Raw genomic sequence first — 26,852 nt, forward strand, 5'->3', positions numbered from 1 at the left:
TGTAATACCAAAGAGAGTCTGAACTGAATTTGGAGTTTGAACAAGAAGCTAGATGGGCAGCTCAAGTCAGAATTTTGATGTCAGAAGGAGGGGGAATTCAGACTGGTGGGACTTCTAAGACCCACTGTCAAAAAGTTCTCAAGACAGTTATGCAGCATCCTCAGGGCTAAAGTTTGTCCTCTGTAAAGTACCCCACACAAGAAAACCATCACGTCACAGATCATCCCAAAGAATCGACGCAGTCTCACAGGCTGATGACAAGTTGACATCTAAGGTCACAGACTAGTTTTCTTTGGGGATGCCCTCATAGAATGGAAGAGCTGCATCAGCAAAATGTCACTGAAAGCTGTCACCAAATACAACAAACAAGGCAGAGCACCGCTCAGTAATGCATCAACAGCCCAGTAAATCTAGAGTCTTCAATGCCTTTCCTGAAGGTTGCAACAGAATATTGTGTTAAAGTAGTTTCTCGGTCCAAGCATAGATACATGAAGCCCTACAGAGAATGGCAGTGCCTGGCTTCTTCCTAACTACGGCATTTGGTGTTTTCCCAGGCATTTCTCTTTCTTGAAAAGTTTTAGCCAAACTCCTATGACAGTACTTGTCACTTACAGAAAACAGAAAGAAAGTCACTAACAACTGGGTACAGCATGAAAAGACTGAGCTCCACCTTTCTAAGGAGGTAATCAACAATCAGTGAATAGGAAATGTCAAATCAGGCAGTGGTTTTTAGCATAGGCTCTAAGACAGAGAGACCTGGGATCTAGTCCTACCTCTTTCACTTATTGCTTTATGACCTTAGGACATTATTTAACATTTCTGAGCCTCAGTTTCCTCAACTTTAAAATGGGAGCAGTAATAGAACACATTCTATGGGATAGCAGAAAGGATTAAATTAAATGATATAAGTAAAGCGCTTGGTACAGTGCCTGGCACATAATAAATTATGAAAATATGTTAGCTACTTTTACAATAATAATAATTATTATCATCTTCATTACTAGTTATAATTAGGAAATACTTTTCAAAAGTGATCACTTTGAATTTAATTTGCATGCCATCTGATCTGGAAGTATAATAAGGGTATCCAATTCCTACTGATTTAGTGAGTCAAACAGAAAACCAAAACAAATTGAATCATTCAACTGGTGTATTTAGAATTGCTGATGATTATAGCATTCAAGAAAGTTAGTGAAATACATAAATTGCAATTAAACTGTTCTTGAAAATCCCCCAAATCGTTTTCATTTGTCTAGTCCAATGGTGGGTAGGGCTTGTTCATTTTAAAAACTGTACGTTTAGAACCTTCTGAAAAGGAAACATTGTGAAACGTGAACATGGAGGAGATAAGAGGTGTTGATACAAAGAGGGTATGCCAAAACCAGGTATGTTCCATCTCTGAATACAATGCATTGCATTCACATATTCCTTTATGCTTTTCAAGGAATTATCACTGCACTGCCACTTCATCGCACACACTCACACACACACATACACACACAGAGGAGGGACCACAATCTACACACTCAGTCTCTTTGTATCCAGCACTGATTCTCTCCCATATCAGCTCCGCTGTCAGTAACCAGCATGCAGATGGAGGGGAAGGTATGGTGTTAGAACAAATGCTACAGGTCCACTCCTGAAAATTTCATTCACAGGATAATCTGATTAGCAAAATTTGAGAGAGGATGGTATACGCATATCTTTTATCATCTAATTCAAAACAACTCCACAACACAGCTTGGACAAAATACTAGTATCAAAGGTTCTAATATAGCATAATTTGTGTTGAGTGTGTTGCATTCTGACAGTGGTATAAACCAGGGAGACAGTTTACTGACAATTCTGTGCTACCAGATACCAACTCAGGCCTCTGTCCAGCTTTACATTGTCAACTCTCATGGAAACATGAGCAGTTACACAGCCCCAGAGGATGCTGAAGTTTGGATTGCAGAAGATGAGATGGACAGATTTCATATTCTCACTGTAGATTTTTTTTTTTGCCTTTTCAGACTGCTGAGCATAATTGTTTTTAAAGGCAGGAAATGCAACTAGTGTTTGTTTCTAGCATGGCTTCTGTTTTGAGATTTCTTCTTTGTAGAAGAAATGTGTTGCCCACCTGTCTAGAATCCCAATCAGGATATGGTTTCAGTATGAAATATATTACAAGAATGATTTTAGCTGGTTATAAACAGGAATGGTTATAAAAAGCTGGGGTATTTTATCCAATTTTTATCCACAGTGGGGTACTTTGGTTCAGGCCAATGGCCAATATGAATACATAAGGTAATGTTCAGTTCTGTTTTTTGCCCAGGAGGGACAGTAATTCTGAAAGACAACGGTGCACATTAGTGAGCAAACAGATTCTAGGTTATAGAGATGTTCAGAAATAAGAATCGTGTGGCCACTGGCCAAAAGCACTGCAGTTAACACTTAAAAGTATGGTTCAACCCAAGCTGAACTGCTGGAGCGGTTAATGATTCTCTGTATTAATACTTCTACTATTTGCAACACACACACACACACACACACACACACACACACACTATACAACAGATATTAAGAGCTCCCTGTATGGAGGCTCCAGAGCTACTGGTGGTGAGTGAGGGAAGATATAAGGCTAATTTAAATCCTACCTTTTTAGGTGTATAGACATTTATGGAGGAGACACATATTTCAACCAATATCCTCTTTTTTTATTCCAAGACTTTCAAATTTTAATGTTTGTGAAATATAATCACTGAATACATTTGATAAAATTCTCTTTAAAAGATGGCATTAAATCTCTGGGTCTTATAATAGATGGAATTTTAGAAGTTAGATGTGCCGGTACGAATGCAAATTTAACTACCCAGCGTAATGGGCACACAGAGAAGGAATCTGACTGAGGGATGTTGCAGGCTCCCTGGAGAAAACTATTTATAATCTGGGCTTTTAAGAATAAGGAGAAATCTAACCAGGCAGGAAGCTTTTGTATGTGGGATGGGAAGGAAAATATAGGAGAATATTGAAAGTAGATGGAAGAGACTATGCAAAAGCATTAAGAAATACAACAGTATGTAAATAAGGAAGTACAGTTAGGAATGTATCATGAAGGAAATTCAGAGGACCTGCAGTCAGCTAGAAGTAGCTGGGAAGCCAGATTATGTAGACTTTGTGTAAATTCTCCTGAAGGTAATGAGACATCATTGACTTTTTTTTTTTTTATCATTGACTTTTTAAGTGAAAGGGAAACTTAGATGTACTGAACAACTACCATGAGTCTGTTATGTTACTAAGGGAATACTACACACTATCTCATTTCATTCTCAAAAATATTTCCAAGGCACTTCCATCCTGTTCTTACTGATAAGAAACAGAGCATAAGGGAGTTAAATAAGATGCCAAGGACACAAGGAGAGAGTGTCTGGGTTTTACTCCATGTGTCTAATTCTAAACCTGTGAGCTGTCTGTAACACCATCTCAAGATGTTTTAGTCTGTTTTTCTTTCAACATTTCCTAATTTTTATTTTAAAAATTCACTGTCTTTTTTAGAGAAGTTTTAGGTTTACAGAAAAATAGAAAATACAGAGTTCCGACATACTCCCTCTTATGACTGACCACTCCCCCCAAATTTCCCCTATTAGTAACATCTTGCATTAGTGTAGTACATTTTTTACAATTGATGAGCCAATATTTATACATTTTTATTAACTAAAGTCCATAGTTCACATTAAGGTTCACTCTTAGTGTTGTATATTATATAGATTTTGACAAATGTATAATGACATATATAATGGCATGTATCCACTATTACAGTATCAAACAGAATAGTTCATGGCCCTAAAAATCCCCTGTGCTTATTCTTCCCCCTCTCCCCTCAAATCCTTTGCTATCACTGATCTTTCTACTATCTCCATAGTTTTGCTTTTTCAAAAATGTCATATAGCTGAGACAACAGAGTATATAGCATTTTCAGACTGGCTTCTTTCACATAGCAATATGCATTTAAGTTTCCTTGAAGCCGTTTCATCACTTGACAGCTCATTTCATTTTATCATTGAATAATATTCCATTTTATGGATATTTTATGGTTTGTTTGTCCAGTCACCTATTGAAGGATATCTTGGTTGCTTTCAAATTTTACCAATTACGAATAAAGCTGCTGGAAATACTGTGTGCAGTTTTTTGTGTGGACATAAGTTTTGAACTCATTTGTGTAAATACCAAGGAGCACAACTGCTGGGTAATAAGGTAAGAATATGGTTATTTTCATAAGAAACTGCTAAGCTATTTTCCGAACTAGCTGTACTATTTTCCATTTCTACCAGTATGAATGAGAGTTCCTGTTGCTCCACATCCTTGTCAGCATTTGGTGTTGTCAGTGTTTTAAATTTTAGCCATTTTAATAGGCTTGTAGTAGTACTTCATAGTTGTTTTAGTTTGTAATCCTTTGATGATATTTGTATTTCCTAATTTTTAATTCTTTTACTTATCTATTATATATTTTTCTAACATCTGTGATCTTGACTCTTACATTTTCCACCATTCATTTATTTATTCATTTATCAGCATATATTGTGTATTATATACCAGTAACATTTTTCAAAGCTAGTTTATTTTTTCCTTTTATTATTCTCTTCTTCATTTTTAGTTTGTCATATTTCACTTGTTATTTATTTCACACAACATAATAGTTAGTCTCTCTCTTTATTCTATTTACCTCCAAGTAAACTGGCTATCTTTTACTTCTCTGGTAATAATTGTTTAATTTCTTCAAATTTCTCTTTCTCCCTTCAAAGCCTTTATCGGTATATATTCATAATACATACGCAGAGAGTGTGAAATATTGTTGGAGATGAAACTACTTGTAAAAAGGTCTGAACTGAAGAAATCACTTACCTTGGTTGACAATAAATCTTAACTTCTGTATTGTTGCTAGATTGCCACTAACTCGATATATTCCATCAACATCTAGACCTGAAAACAAAAGGGCATGTTTTATATTCACTCATATAAAAACTGAGATGGCAAAAGAAAATAGTAATAATAATTATGGGAAGGTAGTAAATCACCACCAACTCTCTCTTCCTCACAGAGAAAACAAATTTCTATGTCCTACACCAAGCAATCTTCAATATTTTAATACAAGCAAAATAATCATTAAGTTCAGTAACAGTTAATCATCAACAAACTTGAGTGTAGTTGAACCATAAAACAGCAGTAGGTAGCATGGGATTTCACAGTATAGTTAAGATTCATTCCCCTGAAAAAGACAGGAATCAAACTTGGGGTGGAGTAGGGAGAAGAACCTTCATGTATATATGTATTATTGCCCCTTGTTGGAAAGATAAATAACCCAAAGTGCTTGTGAAGTCTTCTTTCCTTAAAATCTCCCTCCCTCTCTCCCTCCCTCCCTCCCTTCCTTCCTTCCTTCCCTCCCTCTCCTTTACTCCCTTCTCACTTCTCTTCTGTCTCCCTTTCTTCCCTCTTTCCTATTCTTATTCTATTCTGTTTTATTCTATTCCTAGGGATTCCAATCCATTTCCATTGTTTCATTCTCTTTTCCTGCAATTACTATAGCATAACATATATTGGTCTGATTATATGAAACTACAGAATGAAAATTCTACTACGGATGTATAACTACTTTGAAAATCTCTAGTGTATTGTAGGTAATGGGGTGCTCCATTATGGAGGGAAAAATAAAAAGAAATCTTTGACGAGATGGTGACATTAGTTCCAGATTATTTTAAAACTAGTTATCTATAATTCAAAATAACTTATCCTGGCAGTTGGTTTGGATAATCAACCACTTGTTTTCCACACATTTATTTATATCATCAGGTTATTTCCATGACCCAGTTATCAAAAAGATGAAGAAACAGGAAAATAAAAGAGAAACATTTATTCAAACACTATTATTGTTGATAAGAAATGTTGATAACATAATTTTAATGTCAGGATTGCATATTCCTTGATGTGTCTAGACCCTCAAAGAGGCCTGGATGAGATTACCAGTCAATGTAGAGGTCAGTATCTCCACAGTTTCTCTAGGGAGGTGGTATAGTATCATCATTAAACATTGTAATTCACAATAGATAGTACTAGATAAATTGACAGAAATTATTGTCATAATCTAACAGAATAAAATTTTTGTAAAGCTCTTTACTGACATGAAATGAGCTCCTTTATTGCTTTACCATCTCTGTTTTTAAGTATCAATACTTTATAGTAGGAACATTTCTGCTGCTGTGCAAAATATATCATCAGTAGGTTAGGACAGAATGACTTAATGTGTAATACTGATATTAATGGCATAAATCAAAGCCATTATTCATTCAGTTTTAAGACATTATTTTTTAGAGCAATTTTAAGTTTATATCAAGATTGAAGGGAAGGTACAGAGGTTTCCCACATACCCCTTGCCCCTGCACATGCATAGCCTCTCCCATTATCAACATCCCCCATCAGAGAGATACATTTGTTAAAACTGATGAAAACAACATTGATACAGCTAAAGTCCATAGTTTACATTAGGGTTCAGTCTTGGTGTTGTACATCCTATTGGTTTGGACAAATGTATAATGACTTGTATCCATTATTACAGCATATACAGAGCATTTTCACTGTGGTTAGGACTCCACGCTCTCACTGTCCAGGTCCCTGGTTCGATCCCTAATTGGGGAACTAAGACCAAAAGCCGTGCAGCACGGCCAAAAAAAAAAAAAAAAAAGCCCTCTGTTTCCCACGTACTCATCCTCACTATACTCTTCCATGTAATAACTTACATATAATGTCAATAAAATGGAATAGCTATTAACAAATGTATTAATTTGTGAGTTTTGTAGTTCTAGAATAGTCTAATAATAAATTAGTGAGCCTCTGTTCCTTCCTGAGAACTATGAATCTGTGAATTTGTGAGGAATTGAGATGAGGCTGGACACCTATTAGTCTGTGGTGAAAATGTCTAAGACACATACATTTATAAAAATCAAATGCATTCTTTTTTTTTTTGTTTTCTGATGCACAAAATAGCTCCATTAATCAAAGGGCACTCCTTTGATTCATTTTTAAGTACAATGTGCTCTCGACAACTTAAATGTGACAATCATCTTAATTAAAACTTTCCTAACGTTTGATTTTTAGTTTCAGTATTAGATCATGCTGGTCTTCAGTTTATGCACATGTGCTCAGAAACGTAATAATTTATCAACTATTTTCTTTTTTTGCTTTGTCATTTAGCTAGTGTTTGGTACTTAGCTTTAACCTATATATTTAAAAAATGTGATAGATTTTTAAAATTTTAAAACTTATGCATTAAAGTGTGTCCCTTTCAAAGTTCTCCCTCTTGTGGGTATCTGTACTTTTTCTAAACATGTAGTCCTTAGGGAAAACATTTTGAAATTCTTCTCTAAAATGACCTCCAGTGACTCCATATTGTCTATAGAAAAATGTTTATTGATGCAAGTTGGGGCCTTTGGTGATAGATTTTGGTTTGGAAATAGTCAAAGGTCATTCAGAACCACAAATGGTGAATAAGGTCATCTTCCTTGCCATCACAAAGTCAAACAAAGTTTTACCAAATGAAAGCGTTCATGATGTTCCACCAGTTATCAGTTGCTCTGAAGGAACATGAGAAAAATAATACTTTGGAAAATAGAAACATTGATGCAGTATGCAGGTCTACATTTTTCTCAAACAAGAAATCTTAATATATGTTTTTTTGTTTGTTTGGTTTTTTTTTTTTTTTTTTGCGGTACGCGGGCCTCTCACTACTGTGGCCTCTCCCGCCGTGGAGCACAGGCTCCGGACGCGCAGGCTCAGCGGCCATGGCTCACGGGCCCAGCCGCTCTGCGGCACGTGGGACCCTCCCGGACCGTGGCACGAACCCGTGTCCCCTGCATCGGCAGGCAGACTCTCAACCACTGCGCCACCAGGGAAGCCCTTAATATATGTTTTTTGCAAAGAATTGGTCAAATTAGCCCTATTTAAAGTAATGATTAAAAATGAAATGTCAACAACTATTACAATAAAAAATGAGAAAATTTACCATATATTTCTTTTTAAATTAATTTTTGTTTTGCTAATTAGTTGGACCTTTATCAAAGGTCAACAGTAAATAAAATTATTTGAATCCCAACAAATTTTTATTACAAATAAGGACCTTACTTAAGCCTCATTTTAATAAGCATCTCTCTTTATAGGTATAAATCAAGTGCATTTTTATTTTGAAGCTAGAACTGTTCCTTTTCTAATATTATTTTACATGTTATTGAAATGCATGTGTTGTCTAGAGTTGTAAACTGAATTTCAATTAATGAAATTCCCTACTATCTGAAAACTTTTTCTCTTACAGAAATTTAAAGTTACAACATAGGAAGTATCCCTTTGATCTTTCATAAATTTCAGTACAAGGTTTTTTTTTTTTAAGTTCAGTAATCAAAAACATTTGAAAGAGCAGTATGGGTTGGTTATATTAGGTATGAGCAATTGGAAAGCACTATACTGTTCAAACAAAGCAGCCTCATCCTAAATTAATAACCTAATTTTCTTCTGGAATAAAAGAAGGGAGGGTTGGGAATGGAGACAGGGAGGGTAACTCAGACCAGTGTGACCACTGTGGTTGCAGAACTAAGTCACAGTAGAGAAACTGCTTTGTGGCTTACGTTAGAAACCAGAAAGAAGGAGTAAAGCAAAACACATTAGATGCAATTTGAATCTAACTTGACAGAACTTCCAAGCCCTTTAGATATAGAGATATCAACACCATATATCTTATGAAGGATAACAATCTCTGACATTACTGGCTCCTGCTTTGAATGGCTCATGCTCCCCTGCTATCATACTTTTTAAATTACATAAATAGAGTGAAAATGACAAAGTATATATTAAAAAGGAGGGTATTACATTTTGCAAAATAATCTGGAACACATCAGTGAATTTTAGCAGTTATAAATTACATAGGTACAGTCTTATAGTTGATTAGCTCTCCCCCCGAATGGCCCACAGAATGGCAAACCCTAAGTCCTGGGAATCGAACCCAAATTAGAATGATTCACGTGCCATCCTCTTTTTGCTCCAAGAACTTTGAAAGTCATGCCAAGCCAAACCAATGTAAATTGGTGGATTTGGACATCCTTTTCATGACCACATTATCCTTGCTGGATTGGAAACTACTTATTTTGGAAATATAATTAGACCTCTTATGATTTTTAAATGAGCAATGTCTTCAAGGTATCCATGTTGTGCTTTGGTGAAGTTTGGAGAAAAATCACTGAAGAGGTACTTCTTTTAAGAAAATACCATGACTGAAAATGCTGACAGGAATTTTGCCTGTTATGCTAAAAATACTTTGGGAACACAATGAAACTAAAACATTTTACATTTATTTTTATCAGACCAGCATTAATGTAATGTTAATGAAAAATTCTCTAAAGAAATTCACATTCACCGAAATGTCTTTTATTTGTTCCTCATCAGCTGACCTTCTTAAGTTTCAAAACAGTGTTTACTGTTGACAGAAATCACTGGGTACTGCTGTAGGGGATTTTCAAAAGTCTTCCCCCCCCTCTTTTTTTTTTTTTTTTTTCCCTGAAGAAGCTTAGACTAGGATAGACACACAATTAGGAGTTATTAGACCAAATGGTGGTCTAAACCCAGTGGAAAGAATGCAGCTGTCATGTGTAATTCCCACCATAAATCTTAGACACTTTCCAAAAAGAAATCTAAGAGACCAGCACTGTTTCCAGAGTTGACTGACTTATCTGCCAAAATATGGGTAGTTTTCAACAATGCAGTTGAGTCTGTTAAAAATAGCTGCAAACTGTGGATTAGGTAGCATTCTTGGTAGCTCAAATTATAGACAAATCACGAAGATGTGGAGTTTGAGCCTGGTTGAGAAGTGTGCCCAAAAAGCCTGCTTGTTTTTCTGGAATATAACAAAATGCATCTGAACCTCTGGAGTCTGAAATATGGGCTGGGAATTTTACACAGTCTCTCTCCTGAGATTTATGGCACTTCCTAATTCCTAGGAGGCCAGAGCTACCGCAAGTAGAGTCATTCTCGCATTGCTTTGGTCTTCTGGCTTCTCCCTCTGGCAAGAACAAGTGAGCGCAGGAATGCCCAGACTGCCCCCAAAGAGTGCTGCACGTTTCTTTCTCTATCCTTCTAAAGGTCCTGCTTGGTTTCAGAGCTCAATGTGAGAGGTTTTGGATCATTTCAAATGGCACACATTTCCTCCTCCTTTAAAGTGAAGTGTTTCCAACTTTATATTGCTAACTTATCTGATCACACACTTGAAGTTCAGTGACTGAGAGTACAGGATATAAATGGAAACTCTTTCTAAATTTAATTTTTACTCTGTCTCAATGGCTTGTATTTATCCTGTATCTTTTGCTGGCTCTATTTAATTATTACTAATTCCTTGTGAGATAGTCATCCTTCAAGAACAACTACCTTAGAAAATAGTTGACACAATTCTGATTGTCAAACAAGGATTTTATTCTATAGGAAAACCTTATGACTTTATAATAGCCATTTTAAATGGATTTTTTTTTTTTACTATAGAGGCAATATACTTCCTTGTTAAAAATGAAAATTTAAACCACACAAGATTATACAATGAAAAGTAAGTATCTACCTCATCCTGCTGTCCAAATACAGTCATTGTTAACAGTTCTGTTTTAGTTCTTTTATTGTTACTCATTTTATGTTAATGTATCACATTTCTGTTTATTAATTTATTAACTTTGGTATTTATTCACTCCCTATCATAAAAAACAAAGAGTCCATAGCTCCTACCACTTATCTATGTACGGTTTGTTATTATTAGTTACATTTGTCTATTTCTATATCTTAATATATCAAACTACCTCTGTGTATAAAAAAAAAATAAGGAACTTAGTGCATTTACTCTTCCTTCCCTTTCTCTTCTCCCTCATAACTTCCAACTTTATTCTTTATGTTATTATTTCTTATTTTCTCAAAGTTTAGAACATTTTATTCTTTATAAATATTTTTGACTTATCTATGGGTTAATATAAGTCACTATTAAAAAAATGAATGTGATTGGGTTCCACATTAAAATTTTGTTTCACAAAGATCTCCCCAAAGTCAAGGTCTCATGTGTCATCTTCTATTATAGGTTCCTTCATTTCCTCAAATTAAGTGCTGCCCAATAGAACTTTCTGTAATGGTGGAAATGTTCTATATATTAACTCTCCAGACCAACTGTCACCGGCCACATGAGGCTGGCTGCTGAACACTTGAAATGTGGTTAACGCAACTGAACAACTGAATTTTTATTTTATCTTATTTTAAATAACTCAACCACATGTGGCTTATGACCACCATCTTGGACGGCGCAGCTCTAGGTCAGAGTCAACTACTGCTCCTCTCTTGTATTCCACTGTTATTCTTTCTTGGATTTATTTTTTTTAGTGTTTTTTTTTTTCACAAAAGTATGTGGTTGGTAAATTTTCTTACTTCTTCCATCTCAATGACTGTTTTAGATAAAAAACAATGTCATACCGTATAGCACAGGGATTTATATTCAGTATTCTGCGACAAACCATAATGGAAAAGAATATGAAAAAGAATATAGATCTCTATATGTATATATGTATAACTGAGTCACTTTGCTGTACAGAAGAAATTAACACAACATTGTAAATCAACTATACTTCAATAAAAAAATTTTTAAAAAGACTTTTATTTTGCTTCATATTTGTTGATTTAAGTATTTGAGTTTTATTATTTTTTACTTTTCTAACTTTGAAAAGTAATGTTCCACTATCTTCTAGCAACTAAAGATATCAAGTTGATTCTTAATGTTTTGTAGGTAAATCAATTTTTCGTTCATGATTTTTTAAAAAAAGATTTTCTCTTTACACTTGTATAAGTAAAATTTCACTCAGATGTATCTAAACATTTTCTTATATTATTTGCTTTATATACCCTTCCCTCTACTGTCCCTTTTCTCTCCATCTAGAATTTCTTTAAGATGGATGTTCAAATATCAGAATACTCCTATGATGAAAGACAAAATTAACTAGAATAAATGATGGTCATGGGTATTTCTGTATTTATACACATCTTTTTACCCTCAACAGGCTTCAATCTTAAATTGTTAGGCTCAGTGAGGGGTTCCTGCAGTATCAATGGGTGGTGAGTAGATAGTAGGCTAGAGGTCTTCAGTAAGGAGGACTGAAGTAAGGAGGACTGATTTTGGGATATGGAATACTTTAACTATTTTGCTTCTCGGCAAAGTTCTCTAATTCTATGCCTGCTGTAGAAGACCTGAGATACTTCATTCTCCACTGCTTTCCTTCTTAGATGCCAGCATCCTCTTATTTGTCCTTGCAGAACCTATTCTCATGCGAGGACTTCCTTGCTGCAAGGTAAATGGAGAGGGGCCCAGCTCTCCCACACGTTAGATCCAGTATTTGGTGCATTACTTTACTTACTGTCCTCCTGCCAATTTTTGCTCTTTTTATTTGTTAACTCTAAGCTTGGATAATCTCTAGGACATCCCTGGGAAGAACTGTGCCTAATTATGGTGTCTGAGAATGGTGTTTCTTTTGCTCTAATATCTTTACTTGTTTGATCCCATCTGCTTTCTGTCTTCCTGGAATTTCTATTTCTGGTCTGCTGATGGTACCTTTTCTGTTTGCAGCACCACTTTTTTTTTTTTTTCTTTTCCAACATATCTTTTCTATTATTTAATTGGGATATTTTTGAGGAAGGAGAATCAGACATGTTTTTTCAGTCTGCCAACTTAATGGCGGGGGCCTGAGTTGTTTTTCATAAAGAGAGACTTTTTAATGCTGAAAACAAAAGTTTCACTGGATTGTAAAGATACTGCTATATAATAACTTTCTTTTCAGTAATAACCTATAGGATATAAATGATCCATGTGAGATAAATTATGAATATTTAAAACACTTATTATGTGAATCCAAATCTAATGTTGGCAGAATTTGTTCATACAGGGTCCAGGATCAGTATACCCCTCATTTTTTTGCCTCGCTCCTGTCCTTTTCTTTGTCTTCAGAAGTTCCTATTGTCATTAATCCTTTTTCCAGTGTTCCCTTTATTACTGAGATTGTTTTATTTTTCTCTTCCATTTGTTTCATGAGCCCTTTCTTTTTAAATTTTTATCTTATTTTGATGTTTTTCCTACCTTCCTTTTCCTACTTCCTTATTCTCTGCAATAAATTCTTGTTTCATGGAGACAATTGTTGCAATAAGTTTTTCTTTTTAATATCATAACAAAATACTTTTCTTCAATTTTCCTTTACATTTTGTTTGTTTGATTTTGTTAGCATTTTAGGTTACTCATTTCTGAATGAAGTAAGTTTTTCATCTACCAGATATTTTATAGTATATTCATATGGAAAAGAAGAATTTTGTTTTCTTAACACATGGAAGAACCAAGCATTTGTTGATAAATTAAAAATGTTAGACTTTAAATAGGTCACCAAGAGAAGGGTATTTCCCCCCACCCCCCCACGAGAAAACTGCTTAGAAACTGTGATGCTAATAAATGAACCATTATTATATATTGTTTATGTAGCCTACTCTGTAGATAGGAGCAAATTCCAGACTTAAATTAAATATCCTAAAATTGAAATTGCAAAGTAAATGAAACAATATATGAGACTAAGGACAAAATGATACCAAAAATGAAGAATCTTGGCTCAGAAGGAAGGATGTTGATTTCCTCTTCAAGGACTTTTCATTGAACACTTGAGTGGTTAGGATCATTATCAAATATTTCCCACCCAACCTCCCCATCTGTTTAAGCTATTACACTAGGAAATAAAATTGTTAAGGGTCCTAGCAAAAAATTCTTTATCTATCTATCTATCTACCTACCTACCTACCTACCTACCTACCTATTTATCAAGTCATATTCACTTTTCTGTGCAGTCCTAACATCTTAAGCAGCCTGGGAAGACAAATTTAAAATTGGAAGAGGAAAAGGACAAAATATCCTGAGTGTTAATGGTGTTACTGATCCATTTCTACTGGGCTGTACTGTACCACTTATGCCTTGAAAAGATCTACAACACTAGCACTTAGGGATTGTGTATGGGGGGGAAGAGCTGGCTATCTTACTTTTCACTATTACTAAATATTCTTGTAAAGAGTTACATTGCTAGAAAGTAATTGTTTAAACTTAGCTGAGAATTTGAGGCCTATGAGTATGAGCCTGAAGGATGGTAGAAATAAACATAATTTACAGAATTATACCAATCTTAAGACTTGAATAATATTGGAAATAAACTCAAAGTAAGAAGAACCTCAGAGAGAGCTTGAGTATGCTTGTGAAATTTGACTAGGAATCCTAACCTCTTTGATTTGATAAGACTAAAGATAACCACCTGAAATGATTTCTGGAAAGTGGAAAACAAAGTACCTAGAAATAGTCTTTAATAAATTCTCTTACATGTTTCTTTCTTTTAAATGTTAGTCTTGAAGACAAATACTGGTGAATGATTCTAAGTATCATTAAGTGAGAGCACTTGTCTTGAAGGAAAATCACATGTGTCTGGAAGACATTGAAGTTGGAGGTTGTATTTAGCTCATCTCCTATCGTTCTCTGAGTTTCTTGTAGGTTTGAGTTCTATTGTTATGTTATGCTGTGATCATGCTGATGTAAATAAATCATTCTTTTGGTATTGTGACTTGCTCAGTGTTTCTCTAGAATAAATAGGAGTCATATGAATAAACAGTCTAATTTGGTTGGCCATTATCATCTGGTAGTTTGCAGGTAAACATGCCAGCATAACCTGAGGTCCAGACAGGAGTGGATGGCCACAGCAGGTTTATGGATAGAAAACTAGTTGCCCGACGATGCCATTCCTAAGGAAAGCTTGAGGCCTAGGGGAGAGTAATCTGTAGACTATGCCCATGTATACTTTTTTTCTTTTTAAAATTCTAGCAACAAACTCTCTTATAAGTTAAAGATATGCAATAAAAGGCTTACCAACACAAACAAGAAGAAAACACTTAAAAATTGCCTCTTGTGTGATGAAGTCATTATAGTTATATGAAGTCTAGACTTTGATCCCATCATACTTGAAATCGATATTGATCTAAAATTTATAAATTTACTCTCATTCTTTTCAGTCCCTCCACCTCTATTTTTTTAAACATCTAAACAAAGTGACCTCATTGTTTTCCATTGGACTTTTTTTTAAAACATTGGCTGGGATGATTGAGATTCAGGAATGTGGGAAAATGGATTCCCAAACCACGTCCCCTCCCCTTTCATTCTGAACTGTAATTTTTGGCTTGGCTTGAATCACAGTCATCACATTTCAGCCTGAATCTCTCTGTAAAGTGATCTTTCTTAAACATTTCTCTCACTCATCAAGGGATCAGAAACAAAGCCATTCTAGCCTTTCAGCAAAACACTTATAAGCAGCTTTTACAGAGAGGTTGCAAGAGCTAAATTTCCTCTAAAATTGTTTGAAAAGTGAACATTTTCAGTGCCTTGTTGTCCTTTTTGTGAATCTTGTCATCTGTATGCCATGAGCTCCAGCAGCTATTTTAATCTGTTTTTGTTTGCAATCCATTTGGTGTCCATCCAAGGAAATGCAGGTGATTCTAATTAACTTATTGCTGAAGACGTAGGAAAAAATATCTCAATTGTGTTGCAAAGAATTATATACTTAAAACTTTTCTTCTATTATGTGCAACATATTATTAATGAAAATGATTATATGAATATATTTACCACCTAATTCATTGCTGTTCACTTGTATAAATCAATGAGGCTTATGGCACAGGAAAAAGCCACACACATACAAATACACAGACACAATACAGACCCCAAGAATGCTTGCCAACTTTTATTTAACAAGAGTAGCAACTTAAAAATAACATTATTTTTACTTTGTGCAACATAGTTTAATATCTGAAATAACTCTGTTCCAATAAAAACCTATTGAAATACTCTTAGGCCTAACTCTGCCCTGAGGTAAAAGTGATTAATTGAAAGATTTTGGCAGATCTCTGCTCACCACCAGGGCAGTTTAATTTAGAACACATTCAACCATTTCTCAGTGTCTCTGTGTTGGTGGAGCATAACTTTTGATCTTCTTTGGGGAGGTGCCTCTAATTCAGACCCTTTGGCTAGCCACTTCCTGGAGGGTTTTGATGGCTTGACTCTGCTAAGCATTCAGGTGAGAGAGAGAGCCCATTCTGGCTGCTGCTTCTAGAGTGGGTCAGGGAAGCTGAATTCCATCCACAAAGGCAAAACAGTCTACAAACCTGTTTAATCCTATCAATACCCACAAGTCCTGTTTACATCACAGACAAGATGGTTCTTCTCAACTTCTTAATGCTCTCCCAAACTTCTGAGAAATTCTGTGTCATTAGACTCTTTCCTAGTCAAAGAATATGCTTCTAACCATGACAATGGATGAGACTAAAAAGACTGGACTTCCTTTTCTCAAGAAACATAAGATTATTGTTTTCTTTTTGAGAATACAGGATAAACTACTGAGTAGGTACTGTTAATACTCCTGCTAAACAGAAACATGGGGCTAGTGCATAATCCTCCCTATTTGGCAGATGGACCTGTGCTAGATTGTGGTTAAATGGAAGGACAGAAAAATTTCAATACATTCTAGATGGAAAGACCTTGAGCTGGTAAACTCCAACTGTCTATGCAATTTAACGAATATTGATTAAGCACTTACTATGTAGCAAAAGTGTGCTAGGCACTTGGAATACAGCAAAGAACAAAGAGTACACAGTCCAGATGTAATGGAGCCATAGCACCAGCATCTTCTGAAGCAACAGTGCATTAGTGACATGCATTAGTCATGCATCAGTGACAATGGCACCTGTAATCTCTAATACTTTTACATATATGACACATCCAAGCAATACACTCAGGTTGGTATATAAGCTCTGTAGTCAACTTTAGAAGGAAACACCATCATGGTATATATTCAATTTCACATTATATCCTAAAACTGTTAAGTTTCATATGTGTGTATATAGATGTTTCATGTAAAATATGTAGGCATATAATATATATGAAACTTTAGCAAACAAATGATAATTATGATATTTATTTTATTACCAAAGTATTATGTCATAGATTACATTTCTTTCTTATGATATGGGTGTGTGTTCCGAAGGGCTCATTTGAAAAAGATTGGGAGATTATCCTAAATCTACCATGTCCTTGAATGTTCTATTTTATACCTCTAATTTAGCTGAAAGATGCTTAAGACCCATGATATCAGATTCCAAATCTTTAGGTGACACAGTAAAAATCTCAAAATTTAAGTATTTCACAAGTTACTGGACAAATCACACCCAGGTTTGGAGATATAAATATAAGTCACTGGAAGAGAGATAAAAAGACAATCATTTCCCCTAATTAGAAGCTCTAAGTATACCCAGACAATTTAAACCATTGATTTTAAGACTTCTACAAAATGGAATATATAGATAAATGCTCAGAGCTATCACTGAGGTCGGCTTTTTAAACTTCTATTATCATATTACAAGCAGAAAGATTAGGGGAAGACTTCCTTTAGTGGTGTAAGAGAGACCTATCTGCTCAGCTTCATTTTTGACTACTTGAGGACTGTGAACTATCTAGCAAACAATTGCACAGACTCTAGTTGCTCAAAACATGACTTGTTGCCTTAAAAAAAGGCATTCCAGTACCAATTGTTCTCTTTTTAAACTCATTAGCACTAGTGTAATACAAACCAGATTTCTTGCTTCTGAATGATTTTGTCACTTGGGTCTACATCAAAAGTCTTACTGAAATATTTGTGTGTGTATACATACACACACATATTTAACATCTATCATTAGATATTTAGCATCTATCACTTCTTTCTGACCTGTTGTCATGGAAAGAAGGTATATTAAGCAAAGATGTGTTACATATGTTGATGTTCATTAACACACTATTTACCGAGTGTCTCTTCCACATGTGTGATTTTTCGAAGTGGTAAGAAACCAAGTTACAAATGCATTTCATATTTTCCATTGTCTTAAATTTAAGTAAAGAGTATCTTAATTTTCCTAATTCCACCAAGGTCTGGCCAATCTTGAACTTTGAAAATAATATTAGAAAATCCATCATCAGTTACTATAGCTGACTTTCAGGGCTACAGAAGACAGAAATAAAAGACTATCAATTTGATGACCTAGATTTTATTTCATTGGTCCCCAAGGTTAGCCCTAACATTAATTATAGAGGCTATATTTACAATTTCTTTTAGAATTTTTGGGAAGATAATTTCATCTTAAAATATTTCTTTTACATAGTATTGCTTATGTTCAAAATTCTGTAATTAGAGTTTTATTCCTTTGTCTTTAAATCCCATGGAGGGATTTCACATAAAACTTCACTAATCATGTACACTTCAGTGTGGATCAATCTATTAGATCTTGTCTTGAGAGCAGACTTTAGCTAAAAGGAAGGCAAATAGAGCAAGAGTTCACTTGTGGAGGATGTGGAACAGGAAGAGATGAAGGATAAGTGTCAAGTATAATAAATAATGGGAGAAGAAAAGAAAAGGAAGTGGATGTAACATGTTGGGTTCAAGCTAATGCAAATGGGTAGTTGCTATTATCCAAATGCTCACCCTTATATTCTCAGATACACTGGACATAGGAAAATGGAGTGTTCTTACTGTATTTAAAGATTTGTGGGGAGGAGAGGCACGTTTTTCAGTTTGACTAAATACAATTTATTCTTAAATATGATTTATTTTTATTATCATGATAATTTCCCAATATATGGGAAGTGTAATAAATGATCTATCTTTCTTCTGGGACAACTTATACCACGCTTTTTCTTTTAGGTGAGTGTAATGCTCTAAACTGAAGTTCAAAAACTGAGCTTAGGGGCTTCCCTGGTGGTGCAGTGGTTGAGAGTCCGCCTGCCGATGCAGGGGACACGGGTTCGTGTCCCGGTCCGGGAGGATCCCGCATGCCACGGAGCGGCGGGGCCCGTGAGCCGTGGCCGCTGAGCCTGCGTGTCCGGAGCCTGTGCTCTGCAACGGGAGAGGCCACGGCAGTGAGAGGCCCGCCTACCGCAAAAAAAAAAAAGAAAAACTGAGCTTATATAAATCCATATAGGGCTTTGCTCTACAGATTGAAATGTTGTTAAGAGACACACTGTTCTTTCTTGGAATTATGAGACCTCTGTATCTCCTTGGAATAATGACGTACACAAGCCTGTCTCCTCTGGGTAGGGCCTGCAGAAAACACAGTCTGGCATCATTCTTCTCTCACTGCATCATTCTTCTGCACCTGCACTGCATATGGAGCTGTCTGTGTATAGATGACTAGCTCCATCAGACACCTCTCCTCTCTTGTGTCCTTAAGTCTCTCAGTAACTTAGCCTAAAACTCTTCAGTCTCAACTGGAGATCACATGGCACTGAACAATGGCGGACTCACGAGGTCCTAGATTCCCAACCGACTCTCAAGTTTTCAAACAAACCTTAACAAAGACTCTATAAACAGAAACAAATGCATTTCTACCAACCCATTGGTTAGAATATAAAAACAAAATAATGACCTTATTTTGCCAAAGTTTAGAGCAAAGTGTACTACAAGCAAAAGCCCTAGAGAGGAGGAAGGTACTAAGCTTGGGAACATAGCCTGCTCTTAGAGGTGTCAATATGATTCCCTTTTCCCTTCTTTGCCTTGTCAAACAAAACAAAACCCCTTCTCTGGTGCTTGAATATACTCTAATAAGAGACAAAGCCATTTGATGCCAGTTTATTGATGCCTTTTAGAACAACTGTACTCAAGGTAATATTCAGTCATAAGGGTGTCTGAACTTCAGGCTGAAGTATAAATGATATTCTTGAGGCAGGTTGGCCAGGAGAAGGGTACTAGAGGTCAGACACAGTGCTGAAGGGAACAGTATGGAGTAATGCAGCCATCCAGCAAAGAGAAAGAAGGAAGGGGGTAAATGAGTACCCAAAATACATCATCATCATCCTGGAGTTATCCTTCTTCAGAACTCATGTTTTGCCCCATAAGAAATTTCACTAACAGGTTTGTAATTGTCTTCTTAAGGTTTCAGGGGTTCAGACTCCTTTCAACTTTAACTCTGTTACCTACCAATATTAATTATAAAATCTTGCTATAAATATGAGCTAAAAATTTAATATTTGACAATGTTTGACAAGTGAAAAGCATTTCCCCCGCCCAGCATGCTGTCAAACAAGAAAATGACAATAAATGATTCAGGACTTTGAGTATGAAGGTCTGTTTTCCCTCTTATATGCTAGGTGTGTTAGAAATAGTAAATAAGAAGAGATTTCAAATACCTTCAAAAGAGAGGTTGTTCATAGAATAGCATTTCTGTGCAATCTCCAACAATTTTAGTTAAACAGAAGGGCTATAACCTTTTTGTTTATTTTTGTTTCAGTTTTGGTAATGGGAATTTGTGGCAGTTAATTTCAAAATATGGAAAAGAATTCTTTAAACTCTTTCTCCTCTACACAAAACTCTATCTCGCTAATTTATCCATGGGATTAAATATGCAATATCCCTTTAAATATTAAAAGTCCCTACACTTTAGTCTTTAAATATATGAGAAAATATGACCAAACTATATTATTTTAACATGTGATCTTCTTTTAGAGCCACTGGTATTGCTTTTTGCACGCGGTACTCTAATTGTTTCTGTTGGTTCCTCAGGAATCTACAATCTAGTTCTAGAACTATTTTCAGTTAAGAAGAGTTGCTTTCTACCATTAATTCAATTTCTAGCTTAATAACTTTTCCCTTAGTTTACCTGCTAAGAATAATTGTTTTATCTGCTCGTATTCATAAACAGCTTGTGAAAAGAAGTCTTTCTTGTGGGAAAAGAATTTGTATGGAAAACATGCTCATACATATATCAGACCAAGGATTAAATGATGAACATTATATGTGAGGAAACATTACAAGAAGGTTTCACTATATTAGTTTTTCCAAGTCAGTATTCCAAGCCAGTCTTGGATTGTGTGTGAAAAGTAAGAACTCTTCACCATAACAGGTGCTGGCAGGAAACTCCCATTAAAGCTTATGGAAGTTATGCCTGTAAAGTCTTGGCATCTGAGAAAATTCTGTCATAAGAATGCATCATGCATCAGATTTTTCTCACTGCAAAAACAATACAAGGCTGTAACTGCTTAACCATATTCCCAGTCACTATTTTGTTAACACCGTGCCTCGGTGATGACATCTTTGGTGACCTTGCGCTATATGTAAAGTATGTATCAGCCTTAATTTCAACATTGCAAACGTGCATTATCTTCTGTATATAACAATAGAGATGCTGGTCTACCATCTGTCTGTCCTAATCAAAGCATAAATTTGAAAGATTTTTTTCCTGTGGAGTCAATGGATTTAAACTAATTCACCCACATTCTGAAGACTGACTTTTCATATACAACATGGCAAATGTTTAAGAGATTTACTGGAATTAGGAATACAATTTGGAGTATCAGGTAGTAATTAATATAAGCTTTAAATGTATAGTACTGACTCATGTTGGAAAGCACTAGCATTATGTGTCGCACATAGTGGGTGCTTAATAAATGTCACCTTTGCTTTCCTTACATAAATCATACCATATCTGTATGAACACAACTTCAAAGACTAATGGTGTAATTCTTTGCGTGTAAACTTGCCTACCTTAAAGTTAACAAGTAAGGCTTCTTTCTCCGATCAAGTTCAATTTTTCAGCCTATTAATTCTAGAGGTTAAAATATTTTTACTGACATTTGCCTGTGGGATACAACTGAAAAAGTTCTCTGGCTTTATTTTATAAGTCTACTAGTTATAAGAGATTTGATTTAAACCCAATGGGTAATTTGGGTTTAAAGCTTTTGTCAAGTTAAGGACTAAGATAAAAACTTAGACAGTGGTGAATGTTAGAAAAATCCTGCTGAAAATAATTGCGAGCCTGTGTATACCCAGATGCATATATTCACATCTAGGTTTGTGGCTACACTATGGAGTAAATGTTACTAGCTTACATTTATATTTGTATTTATACTTTTAAACGTGCTTTTCAGATATCAATAAATATCTTTCATAAAAAGTCCTCAGTTGGGGTAATAGAGCTACATTCCAGAACACGCGCACGTGCGCACGCACACACACACCCCGCCCACCCAGCACCAACCCAGGCAATCTGCCAAAGTGTAGCTGCTGTGAAGGTTTTCCTTTAGGGCAACAGCAAACTAGCTCACCGCCCTGCTGCCCTGTCCACTCCTCACCACATGGTTCTTTGCTGTATCTTTAACTTCCCCTCCTACAGTGAGGTAACATTTCTTCAGACTGTTTTATTGCCAATACATTTTTACTTTGTATGATGAAATGAAACAAGGGACTGGTTTCATTAGAAGGAAAGGTAAACAGAGCATTAATTAAATTTGCTGATGATACTAAATTGGGAGGAACTGTGGACATCTGTGAAGACAAAAGAATCATACAAATGGACTTCAGGAGTTTAGAAATACGAGCAGGAAATAATAAAATGAGATTCAGCCTTAAATAATGCAAGCTAATACATCTGGGAAAAGATAATCAGAAACATGGCTATTCAGTGGATGGTAGATGCCTGGAAAGTGGTGATGGTGAAAGAGACCTAGGGGGTGATAATGGGAAAAATTATACACAAACTTACGGGGAAGTAGGCACAATGCCTGGAGGTTTATATATAAAAAACAATTTTTTGAACCAGGAACATGATAGTTCTACTCTTATGACACTGGTAGGTCTCAAAAGCATTAAATTTCTCTTTAGTTAGTTGAATCTCTCAGGTTTATGAAGCAATTTAACACTGTTTGTTGAGAGACTGGTTTCTGCCTCTTAAGGATAAGCAAGTCAGTTTTGTCTGAAACCTGTCCTGAACACCAGGGTCATTGCTCTATTTTTGTTCTGTCTTATCCTATTAGAGATTATTGCTAATATGGTATGTCATATAGATATAAACATGGATATAGACTGAGGTGGATATATATACACATATCATACCATGATGCAAACGCCAAACAAAACAAAACAACTCTTTTAAGGCAGCTTCTTTACCTTTCCAGATAATGTAACTTTACATTGTGTTTTAAGAGACATTTAATCACTATCTCTTCTAGCAGTTCAATGAATCTTCAGCATAGAATTTTTTTTTAATATCTTTATTGGAGTATAATTGCTTTACAATGGTGTGTTAGTTTCTGCTGTATAACAAAGTGAATCAGCTATATGTATACATATATCCCCATATCCCCTCCCTCTTGTGTCTCCCTCCCTCCCACCCTCCCTATCCCACCCCCTCTAGGTGGTCACAAAGCACTGAGCTGATATCCCTGGGATGAAGTGAGACAGTGGCATGGACATATATACACTACCGAACGTAAAATAGATAGCTGGTGGGAAGCAGCCACTCAGCATAGAATTTGATTCTCTAAAGATGGATGCTTGGGTGGATGAGTGAAAAGAAATCTTGGATAATATCCATCTATTCATCCATTTAATCGTCCATCTTGACTGGAACCCCTACATATGCCAGCTCTAGTGTGCTGAGCAGTGAGGAGGCAGGGATGAACCAGACCGTCTCTAGACTCCAGGACTCACATTCTAGGTGGGGAAAGGGCTATGAAACCAGCCGTTATGGTTGCATGCAATAAAGGCTATGTTGGGGAAGCAAAGCTCTTACTGGAACACTGTGGAGAGGGGTGGCTACTAATGTTCAAGAGACCACAGAGAGGTGGTTGAGGGTATGAGTCAGAGAACATTCATTGTTGAGGGTGACTCTGGTGCTATGCCCAAGAGGATCAATCGGAATTTGGCAGGTAAATGGGTATGGAAAGGGTCTTTAAGGAGAAAAAACAGTTCATGGAAGGAATATCAGCCTTTGGAAAACTTCATGTAGTTGGAGCATAGGAAGCCGTTTATGAGGTTATAAAGCTGGAGAGTAGACAGAGGTCATATGCTTCTCCTTTTTATGGTAATAACTAGTATGGTATTTTGTTTATCCTGATGGGAAGGCTCTCAGAAGGGATAATATAATCCTATTTATATTTAAGAGGGATAATTTTGGCAGCATGGAGAGGAATGGCCTGGGAAGAAATAAGAACAAAGGCAGTGATATCAATTAGAGGGTTTATCTCAAAAGAAATTATGGGAGCACAATTAAGGCCATGGGAGGTGAGAGGAAGAATCAGCTTCAAGAGATAGTATGGGCTTCCCTGGTGGCGCAGTGGTTGAGAATCTGCCTGCTAATGCAGGGGACACGGGTTCGAGCCCTGGTCTGGGAGGATCCCACATGCCGCGGAGCAACTGGGCCCATGAGCCACAACTACTGAGCCTGTGCTCCACAACAAGAGAGGCCGCGATAGTGAGAGGCCCGCGCACCGTGATGAAGAGTGGCCCCCGCTTCCCACAACTAGTGAAAGTCCTCACACAGAAACGAAGACCCAACACAGCCAAAAATAAATAAATAAATTTATTAAAAAAAAAAAAAAAGTAGCTTGAGGAGTCATGCCCGTTTAGGAACTTTAAAGTCATTGAAGGAATCATTGAAGCTTTAGGGGCATTGAGATCACACTGAGAGAATGAGTAGCACGAAATGTCAGTCAAGAATTAAATCCAGAGGAAATGCGTGTTTTTATGCTGTCAAACTCTAGGCCAGACACATAGGCTCCAATACTATGCTATGCAATTTCACATACATGCCAACTGCTCACCTTTAAGACAAAAGTAAAGAAAACTTACCACAGTGATTACAGTGCTGTTGGGTGTCTCACCACTCTGTAGGGATACTCAAGAGTTAAGTTATTAGCCCAAACTGTCAAAAGTGCAAAACATAACTTGAAGAGCATTATGTTTAAAACAAGAAAGGTAATAGTCCTCTTTTAATGACACTGGTGTATTCTAAGTCTTTATAGAGCTTTTGATAGTGTCAGCAGAGTTTAACTTTTTTCTGCTGTGAAGTAAATTTTGGAGAAAATGCAATCAATATCCAGTAGCAAAACCATGTCAGAATGTAGAGGATTGGTATCCTCTGTTCATTAGTTTCAAACTGATAGGTCTGTGTCGTTGACCATATCTTTCTTATTTCAAATTCTTTGACAGAATCTGTAAACTCAAAATCTATCTTCAAACTAAGAATTTCCTGATATTTACATAGAAAAGAAACACTAAATCAGGAAGGTGAGATATTCACAGGGAAGTAAACTAACACAGAGGAGCACCAGCATGGTATTCCAAGTCTGAATTACAGGAAAAGATGTGGTGCTCAACTTTCTGTGTGGTTATGGGACCTGAGCCTATGCCTGACCATTCTCAGACATGTCACTTACAAGTCATAGTTGCCATTCAATTACTAAATGAAAAACAGCAGGCTATTGGTGTTGAAATAATGCCTAATGGGATATGACTTCCTCTGATGAAATGAGAATGGATGTTCTATTAGCTGCGGAACTTAAACGTGCTTTCCAAAAATTGATGAGCATAAAATCTTAAAGTAAACATAACTTCGAATGTTTAGCATAGCTGAGTATCAATGGGAAAGAATGATGTCATTTAGAATATAATATAATATCATCAGAAATGGTTTAAATGTTTAAAAGAAAGATTTGCAAGCTACATTATTCTCTGCACATCTTGTAGCTGCCTTCAACCAACAACTGCTGGTCATTCATCTTTTTAGTTTCAACCATTTGCAGGTGTAGCAATGGAGTACAACTTTCCAATCAAGATTTAAACAATGTTGAATGCAATTTAACCATTCTTTCATCATTTATTGAGAATTCATCATGTGCAAGGCACTGTGTGAAGAGTTAAAAATAAATCCATGCTCCCTATAGAAAGGAGCACACAATGTACTGAAGGTGATGTCTTAAATACTTTCTTTCTATAAGTGGTGCTTTCACCCTACATCTCAGGGCATTCTTATTTTCTTAAAAAGAGTACGACTTTACATTTTGGGTCTATGGTCTACTAAAACCTCAAGAACTCTTCCAGCAGTATCATTTCAGACTTATTTTGGTTTTGCATGGTCAGTTTTTCTTTTCAAAGCATCCTGCCCTTGGTTTGTTTGTTTGTTTGTTTGTTTGTTTCTGAACTGAAAATAGAAGTGGCTTGAAGAGTATAGAATTTGGCAAAAGGAATAAAACTAGCATAGAAAAGATTATTTAAACACAGGAAAAACATTTCTAACTCAACAGCCCATTAGACTATAAGATAACCTCTCATAGAGTTCAAAAGAATCTCTAAGACACGAATCTATTAAGGAGATGAGTAAATTACTTTAAAACATCCTGTAGAGGAAAATATGCCACATTCAATTATGCAGACCAATGCAACTATTTCTCCTGGAATCTGTATGTCTCTTTTACGGTATATACAGATTAATGATTAATGCTTAAGTTGGACACACTTCATCTGAAAGTGTGAAAATTCTTTGGAAAAGGCAATTTTTTTCTAGGCATTTAGAAAGGGAATGTTATTCATTAGGAAACCCACAAAAGAGTATAAAATTTTGGTCTTGTTCATAGCTTCCTGAATTAACTTAAGGCTTCTCAATTATCATACATTTTTAAGCTCTAGGGAAATGCCTATCAAAATATAACGTATATATTTTTGTTCAACCAATAAAGAATAGATTAATTCAAAAAATAAAGTGACACTCTTGTGAAAGTGTTGATAATTTACTTTTTCATCAATTGGTTCACATTATGCAACAAGAATAAAAAAAATATTTAAAAACTACAAATCCATTTTTGAATCCCAAGGCAACAAATATCTGAAAATCTCTAACTGCCTTATTATTAGTGGTATTATTATCACTATTACTCCCATTTTTTAAAAAACTGAAAG

The 26,852-nt window shown here is 35.8% G+C and overlaps 1 protein-coding gene across 2 annotated transcripts in view; it reads right to left on the bottom strand.

Annotated features, from left to right (window-relative positions):
* The window catches only part of ARHGAP15 (Rho GTPase activating protein 15), a 622,372-nt gene that overhangs the window by 190,542 nt on the left and 404,978 nt on the right, over positions 1 to 26,852 (bottom strand). For both annotated transcript variants that reach the window (XM_030883033.2, XM_070045860.1), the window contains exon 11: positions 4,882 to 4,959. In XM_030883033.2, the coding sequence (XP_030738893.1) occupies positions 4,882 to 4,959 (78 nt within the window). The remainder of the gene's footprint in view (positions 1 to 4,881; positions 4,960 to 26,852) is intronic.

Source organism: Globicephala melas, chromosome 7 (assembly GCF_963455315.2).
Source record: "Globicephala melas chromosome 7, mGloMel1.2, whole genome shotgun sequence".
NCBI lineage: Eukaryota > Metazoa > Chordata > Mammalia > Artiodactyla > Delphinidae > Globicephala > Globicephala melas.